General features: G+C 39.9%; 1 protein-coding gene across 1 annotated transcript in view; it reads left to right on the plus strand.

Moving 5' to 3' along the window:
• EGLN3 (egl-9 family hypoxia-inducible factor 3) overlaps positions 1-3559 on the plus strand; it is a 31685-nt gene extending 28126 nt beyond the window's left edge. Inside the window, exons 4-5 of the mRNA XM_006835359.1 lie at positions 2367-2440; positions 3528-3559. Of these exons, the coding sequence (XP_006835422.1) occupies positions 2367-2440; positions 3528-3559 (106 nt within the window). The remainder of the gene's footprint in view (positions 1-2366; positions 2441-3527) is intronic.
• The last annotated feature ends 5602 nt before the right edge of the window (positions 3560-9161 follow it).

Here is a 9161-nt window from a genome sequence, read left to right on the forward strand (position 1 = left end):
CTATGAGTCGGAACTGACTCCATGGCACATAACAACAACAACAACAAATTTAATAAATTGATTTCTGTTAGCAGAGTTGATTGGATTCTGTATTTCCCTGAGCACTTTTTCTGTCATCTCTTTTGATTTTTTGTTTTTTTAATCTCATGTTGAATTACCCCTATAGAAAGTTGGCTATCGCATACAGCACGCACCAGGAATTCTGTCTGGTTAGTCTGGATGAGTATACACGTTGCTGGTTACAAATAGAGAGACAGAGAGAGATCTTAAGAAAAGAAAGAGTAGTTTGTTTTTCTTTCCCTTTTGCCCTTCCCATAGCTTAAAGTCAGTTTGGAATTATTGATTCCATGACCCAATAATTAGATTTTTTCAAAAAATGCTTTCTGTAGCATGTGTGTGTGAAGATTTTCAGAGGAACAACGTAATTACAGTCACAGACATAAATGTGCCTCTCCATAAGTCATAGATCTGTGCCCCAAACACAAAGTTGCATGTTAAATGTCCAACTACAGTGTGCTCTAAGCGAGCAGGTAACTAAACCTATACTACCAGAGTCTACTTGTGGCTTGTTTTATGAGTCACAATAAATTGGATTCGGTCATTTGTGGCAGAATTCCCTGGCTATTCCCTATTTCCACAGTACTGACACCTCAGGAAAAAACACCCAGCAAATGTGGGTGAAAAGCCTCTGAAAAAATTAGGTACTTTAGAAGTGCTAATTGTTGTTGTTAAGTGCTGTGGAGTTGGTCCCAGCTCATAGCAACCCTGTGTATAACTGAATGAAACACCACCCGGTTCTGCACCATCCTCACAATTGCTCCTACGCTTGAGCCCCTTGTTGCTGCCACTGTGCCAATCCATCTCGATGGGGGTCTCTGTCTTTTTCTTTACTAAGCATGATATCCTTCTCTAGGGATTGCTGGCGCAGCAGGATACATTCTGGACTGAAAGGTCTGTTTGAATCCCAAGGTCGGCAGTTCAAGCTCACCAGCCGTTTCTCGGATATCCTATATATAGGATTGCTGTGCATCAGAACCCAATCGACGGCACTTAATAATAACAATAATAATTATAAAACAAAACTTTTTGAAAACTCCATTGTGGAAGGGTTCCTATTACAGCTGATGACAAAGCTGGGCTAAAGTGAATTAATGGGCATGCAGAAAAATGCTTAAGGATATCAATATTCAATTGTTTCCTTGTCCCAATGCCCAAATCTAAAGAAAGTCATGACATTTTAACATTTTGTGAGTTCAATAAAGTCTTTTAAATAAGCTGTTCTTCAGATTTTCTCTCCTCCTCCTCTCTGTGCTCTCTCCCCCACCTCGGGTCTCCTAGTCTTTAGCAGATTATCTCACTTCTTTCTGCTCCCACAAAGATTTCAAAAAGCCTCAGAAACCTTATACAGGGTCTCTGTGAGTCTGAACTGACATGACTGCACATAACAAAAACAACTCCTTTCTATGGGAGGACTGGTGGCACAGGGGTTAAATTGCTTACCCACGAACTGAAAAGTTGGCGGTTTGATGCTACCAGCTGCTCTGTGAGAGCAAGATGTGCCCATGTGCGTCTGTGAAGATTTCCAGCCTTGCAAACCCTGTGAAGGAGTTCTACTCCATCCTTATAGGGTTGCTAATGAGTCATTGGCTGTGGGTTAGTCCTTTTTGTGTCAGTGGCTATGAGTTGGAATTGATTCTGCAGTCGTGGTTTGGGTTTCGTTGGATGGGTTTATGTCAGATTTGCTTGTTGCATTATTTGCTACATTACCTTTCTCCCCTATTGTCTTGGAGGAGGAAGAAGATCTGTTCAATCGTGTAAATCTCTGAATTCTCAATACCCAGCCTGGTACATACCTGGAATACTTCAAATGTTTTATTGCATGCATATAGAATTGAAACTAGAGATGTTTATGTTAAAATTGGAGTTGTCGTTAAGTACTGTGGAGTCGATTCCGACTCATAGGGAGCCTGCACAGGGTTTCCGAGGCTGTAAATCTTTACAAGAGCAGAACGCCTCATCTTTCTCCCATGGAACTGCTGGTAGTTTCAAACTGCTGACCTTGAGGTTGGCAGCCCGACTCTGGACTTCCAATAATTGCTGTTGTTGTTAAATGCCATGGAGTCTGTCCCGACTCCCAGTGGCCCTGTATAGGGTTTCCAAGGAGCAGCTGGTGAGCTTGAACCACCAGCCTTGCAGTTCAAATGACTTTGCAGTCCAGCGCATTAACCCACAGCACCACACCAGGACTCTAATAATAGGAAAGCCTTTAAATGTTAGCTTCATAAACGAAGTTATAGTCAGTGCTTACTTTTTTTTCTTCTTCTTCTTTTTAGTGTTTCTAAACCTCTTTTCTTATACCTTTACAGATATGCTATGACTGTTTGGTACTTTGACGCAGAAGAAAGAGCAGAAGCCAAAAAGAAATTCAAGAATTTAACAAGTATGTGTTCTATACTTTCCTGGGGCTTTTGATCAAATCAATTCATGACTTTTATGCACGATTTTTATTTATATCCTAATATACCCTGTCAATCCCAGCTATGGTTTAGCTTCATGTATAACGACATTCTGGATGAGTTTAATCCTGAAACCCTGGCCTTAGTTCTACTCGAAAAATCAGAAAAAATAAAAGGACAGTTTCTAGACTCCATTGAGCATGTAATGGTTTATAATGGAAGGGAAATCGTTAACTTTTTATCATTAATGTCAACCAGTGAAACATAACATTACATTTTGCCCATGATTTTTGGCACATTGGAAAGGAAACATACTGGAGCCCAGCTATAATGGTTTTTCTTATTATATGGGTTGTTTATTTTTTATTATATTGGTGTAGGATTGTAACTCACAATATAAAAAACAGGCCTTGTGTAATATAAACTGAATATGATTTAATATCATTTCTCTCCCTCCAGCCAATATTATAAGGCAACAGTTCTCAAAATATGTTCCATTGAAATATTAGTCTTGGCAAGTTTGTTTGTGAGAAGGTAAATTTCTGGTCCAAAGAAAGTGGGAAATATAGCATACTGTATCCCTCTCTTGAAGAGTTAAAGTGCTTGTTGTCATGTCAAGTAAAGGCTCTATGAAACCCTGCAGTCAGAACCATGTAGCATTGCATAACTTTGGACCCATTGGAGTGGATCCCAATCAAACAGTAAAGCGAAAAGCCCTATAAGGAGGCATTCTGCTCAACTTTATCCTATAAGATATGAAGTATTTACTGGAGGCTCTTGTTTGTGACCGCAAATCCCTGGGTGTTGCAAATGCCTAAGAACTTGACTAGTAACTAAAAGGTAAGCAGGTCAAGTCTACACAGAGAAAGGCCATAGAAGAAAGTCCTGGTGATCTACATCCAAAAAATCAGCCATTGACAACCCTATGGAGCACAGTCCAGCTTCGACACACGTGAAGTCACCATGTGTTGGCATCAACTCAATGGCAACGGTTTCTGTATATGTGTGTGTGTGATATAAACCCCATTGAATCTGATGCCCTACACTCTTCCTTCTCATTTCTGTGCCCAGGGAAAACTGAATCTACCCTCACTGAAGACTGACCAGTGCGTCCTTCATGATAGCAACGGTTCCCGAGATCTTTTTAAGAGTTGAGATGCAAAGATGACGTCTTCAGTGACTTGGTGACGAGGTCCTCTCCCCCTGCTGGACAGCCTTGTGTAGTTCACATCCCTGTCTTTCCTGTGGTACTTTGTGTCTTCTTGCCAAGACTTCACTGACCTTCAGACACTCTTTGCCAGATGAACTTTTTTTTTTTTTTTTTTTGCTGACTTCAGAAATACCTGCAGACAACCTAGCTTGCCAGTGGTTTAACTGATAGATTTGGGTATTACTGGCTTTTAGAATGGGCGTGCGGAAGCACAGGGAAGGGGATGAGGCTTACTTGCACTTTATGTACACTTCCTGATTTGAAAAGAGATTTGCAAAGTAAAAAAATGGCGACAGGTGCCATAGGGAGGCATCATTGAAGCCTTAACAGCAAGCAACAGAAATCTGGGTCATCTGAACAATTTCCAGATATTCTTAATCCAAGGCTGTTGAGGTTTCTGGAGAATAATTACAGCCTAATGACATTATTACCTCTAGCAAGGGCTACTGTCACAGTCATCAACTTATAAGTGTCTTTTGGGGTGGACACTCCTTTTTCCTAGTCCTGCAATCTGGACTTTCTACCTCTGACCATTTTGCTGAAAATTGGGTTTTCTGGTTAGATATGAGAATATCATTTATTGTCTATTTTCATTTTCTTACGTGGAGAGTTTTAATTCTCCAAAGGCTAAAACTAGACATTAATTGTTGGTTGATTTGGGGGAAGGGGATAAAATCCAAATTTAAATCAAAGGAAAAAAAAAATCTACTGGGTGGTTTTCGTGCCAACTTCTGATAATGGTGTTAAAAAAAAAATGATGTTACACAATAAACATATTTGCATCTCGAACAATCTTAGAGGAGAGATGGAGCTGGATTTGTGGGTGTTCCCTTTTTTCAATTTTCCTTTACAATGAGCTTGCCCTACTTTAAAGAAATAAGAAAGAACAGGGTGCTACATTTAGAAAAGGAAGTGGAAATAAAGAAAATCCTAAAACACTGTTTGAGTTCTTCCACACTGTCTGTAGCAGACTGACGCAGATGACTCTGTGGAGCAACTGTGGTTGGCATCGTGGTCAGAATTGTGGAAGGTTCTACAATTCCTGTCTCACAGTGGTTCTGCCGCAGCAAACACAGATTTTACTGCTTCTAATAACTCCTGTTTTAAGAAAGTTTCACATCCTGGTTTTCAATTTCACTACTGGGTGTTCAAGATCCCTTTTCATTTCTTGCTTGAAAATCCCACGAACATTAAAGAGCCAAAAATATTATCTTTGTTGTTTAGGGTTATATAGACTGTCCAGTGATGACGTTTATTTTTTTCCTTATTTGGTTTTGGAAAATTTCCAGATAAGACGTGTCCTCATTCATTTTTTCAACTGTACCATTCTTTTTCCCTTAGTACTTTATCACCTTCTAACTTACTATGTAATTTACTTATTTATTATGCCTCTTGTCTTATATCCTTCCCCATAGTGCAAACACAATAAGGACAGACAGTTTTGCGTACTTTTAATTGATGAAATGTATTCCCAGCATCTAAAATAGTGTTTGGCACATAGTAACAGCTCAGTAAATACTTGCTGAATAAGCTCACTCTCCTATGTTAGTATTCTCATGTTCATTTCCTGAATCTCTGGCAGGAAAGACTTGATAAAATGTTTTGCACACATCTTCCTATCACTGTCAGTTTATAAATGTAGGCTGTTTTAGAAAGTCTTGGTCATAGAATTATTTTATATTTGACTACTGTTGAATTATTTATATTGATTTATTTTATTTGAATAAATCATTGACCACCAGCAGACTGAAAACTGACCAAATAATATTTCTGCTCTTCTGTATCAGGAGACCATTCAGAGTAGTAAGGTCAGAGTAGCTTCAGGTAGGACAGAGTACATGCCTACTTAAGAACAACGTTGAAAACCTAAAATAAGAGAGAAAGAAAGAAGGTTGTTTACTAGGGATTTTATATTATGTAAGATTATGACTAAGTTTTCCCGTAATTACTAATGTCATGAAAAGGACAGTGACAGTTTTCTTATAGGAATAGTATATAGTTTCCAAAGTATGGCTTGTATTTTCCATTTGTATTTTGACTTGCCAGAAGATCTCATCTTTTAGGCCTTGCTTCTTCCTTCCATGTAAAGGTCTTATAAACTAATAAACTACATAATGTACACTGATTTTTCATGGCCGATTTTGAGTTCTGGAAGATTAAGCTGGAAAATACAGCCATGATACTCAGAGTATCTGCTTTTTGCTCTCTTTGACAAGCCACTTAGGCAAGGACTCAGCCTTGCTGATGAAACATTATTTGGCAAATAATTTGATCAATTTCATTTGTATTCCTGGCAATGAAATGTTAAGAGCCTACCTCACCGTTACGTCACCTAAATAGTGCAGAGTCCTTGGCAGGAGATTAAATTTTGAACCAAAGATCCAATTTCATGAGAATGAAAAATCTTACCTAAGTGCATTAAATAGATCTTTAGTAGAGTAGTTAATACCAATTAAATTCGGGGCTGTCTGAATCATGAATTATCCATTCAGACATGATTGTGTTTTTCTTCTTTAAATAACTCAGGTCTTTTAGAGGCTGGGTCATCCTAATTCCTTTTGGCCATTCAGTCCTGAAATATCCTGTGTTGTTTTAGAAAGCAATGATGGGAAATGCCATGCTGGGTCAGCAGTTTATATAAAGTAGGAGTCTGATCATGTAAGGTACTTTCATATTTTATCATCTATGAGAACAAGCGCAAGAGATGGACTTTGTTGTTGTTACTGTTCAGTGCCCTCAGTGGTTCTGATTCATAGCATACAACAGAACAAAACACTGTATACAACAGAACAAAACACTGCCTGGTCCTGGGCCATGCTCACAATTGTTATCTTTGAGCCTGATGTTATTGCCACTGTGTCTGGTCATCTCTTGGAGACCTCCTCTTTTTTGATGACCCTTTACTTTACCAAGCATGATCGTCCCTGACAACAGGTCCAAATGAAGAGAAACAAAGTCTGGCCATCCTCATTCCTAAAGAGCATATGAGGCTATTAAAAATACCATGATTTGAGTCAGACACATCTTAGTACTCAACATGACCTGTTTGTTCTTCAACATTTTTAAAGAGGTCTCGTGCAGCAGATTTTCCCAAGACGATACATCATTTGATTTCTTGATTACTGTTTCCAAGAGTGTTGATTGTGGATCCAAGCAAACATATGCCAACTTCAATCTTTTCTCAGTTTATCATGATGTTATTTATTGGTCCAATGGTAAAGATTTTTGTTTTCTTTACACTGAGGTGGAACCCGTACTGAAGGCTGAGGTCTTTGATCATCAGTAAGTATTTGGTGTGGTGCTGTGGGTTAATGTGCTGGACTACAAAGTTGCTTTGAACTGTAAGTTCGGTGGTCCAAGCTCATCAGCTGCTCCTTGGAAACCCTATTACACAGGGTCGCTATGGGTTGAAACCGACTCCATAGCACTTAACAAGTATTTCAAGTCCTCTTTGTTCCTAGCAAGCAAAGTTGTGTCATCTGTGTATGTTAATGAGTCTTCCTCCAATCCTATGTTACGTTTTGCATCATCTAATTCAGTTTCTCAGATTATTTGCTCAGCATACAGATTGAATGTTGTTGTTGTTGTTAAGTGCCATTGAGTCAATTCTGACTATAGCAACCCTGTATAGGGTTTCCAAGGAGCAGCTGGTGAGCTTGAACCACCGACCTTGCAGTTCAAACTACATGGCAGTCTGATGCATTAGCCCACAGCACCACAACATGTTGAATAAGTATGGTTAAAGGCTACAACTCTGGCATACACCTTTCCTGATTGTAAACCATTCAATGTTCCTTTTCTCTGTTCAAGCAGCTGCTCCTTGGTCTATGTACAAGTTCCTCATGACAACATTTAAGTGTTCTGAAATTCCCATTCTTCACAAGGAGATGTTCTTAGTAAAGTTATTATTATTTTGTTAAGTAATTGACTTACTTCAGTCTTTAGTGTTTTGAATCGCTTGAAAATTCAAGTGAGGTGATTAGAGACTAGTTGGAACAAGAGTGGAGAAAATGAGATAGTTGAACTACAGTTGAACTACCGTCTGTTGGATAATATATGCTGATTTATATTAAAGACACACAATCTGCTTTCTGACTCAGCCTGTTGTTAGTTACAGTCAAGTTGGTCCTCACTCATGGTGGCCCCATGCATAATAGAACAACACACTGCCAGTCCTGGCCATCTTCATGCTTGCAGCACGGCACTGGACAAGATTCTGTTGTCCATAAGGTTTTCTTTGGCTACCTTTCATTAGTGCATCATTAGCCCTATCTTCATCCGGAAGTTCTCCTGCTATCTCTCCATCATGGTGACCTATCGGTGGTACAACTGCCAGCATTGCAGCAGCACACAGGCTACCACAGTATGACAGATGGGTTGTTGTTGTTAAGTGCCGTTGAGTCGGTTCCGACCCATAGGGACCCTGAATCAGGGTTTCCAAGGCTATAAATCTTTACAGGAGTAGAAAGCCTCATCTTTCTCCCATGGAGCAGTTGGTAGTTTTGAACTGCTGACCTTGCGGTTCTCAGCCCAACTCGTAACCACTACGCTACCAGAGCTCCTACGACAGACGGGTGGTGGAAGCTAAATTATCTAAATGAAGTCCTGGTGTGGCGCTGTGGGTTAATGTGCTTAACTGCTAAGTCAGCAATTCAAACTCACCAGCTGCTCCTCAGAAACCCTATACAGGGTTGCTTTGGGTCGGAACGGACAAATGGAGTCCTGGTGTACCACTGTAAGATAAGCACTGAATCAAAAGGTCGGTTTGAACTGCAAGACTGGCAGTTCAAATTCACCAGCTGCTCCTCGGAAATCAGGGTTGCTATAAATTGGAATTGACTCTACGACATTTAATAACAACAGTGAAAAAGGGGTTTGGAAGCCTTAGTGGCACTGCAGGTTAAGGGTTGGGCTGCTAACAGCTAAGTGGGCAGTTCAATTGCAGCTGCTCTGGAGAAGAAAGAGGAGGCTGTCTGCTCCCATAAAGATTTACAATCTCAGAAAGAGTTCAAGGGTCACACACAACTCACTGGATGACAGTAGATTTGGAAATGGGCTTTTAGTGTGCTGCTGTCTCCCCTTGTTGGTAAGCTAGGTCCTTTGAGAAGCTGCGTGTAAAACTCCTTTGCATTTGCATGGCAAGCAGTAGAGGTTAAAGAGCAATTGTTAGAGAAGCCAAGAACAAGGCAGGATGAATCTAAACATTCAGAATACCTCTACACCTGGGATACATGCTTACAGGTTTGTTATGCCTCGTTGACAGATGAGGACACACACAGGTAGGTAGCTCGGCTCGGGTTACACAATGGTGGAGCAGGATACCAGGGTTTGTTTCAAGACTTCCAATGCCTCCATAGTTTTTGGCTTTGGTATCTCCTCCCTGCAGAGATGCCAAACAAAAAAGCAAGAATAAGTGGAGTAGGAGATACGAGCTTTAAATACTTGCTGCTTGATAATGTTCCATAATGTTATTTATGGTTATTAATAAGTCTCTA

The sequence above is a fragment of the Chrysochloris asiatica genome, unplaced genomic scaffold, assembly GCF_000296735.1.
Source record: "Chrysochloris asiatica unplaced genomic scaffold, ChrAsi1.0 scaffold00017, whole genome shotgun sequence".
Lineage (NCBI taxonomy): Eukaryota > Metazoa > Chordata > Mammalia > Afrosoricida > Chrysochloridae > Chrysochloris > Chrysochloris asiatica.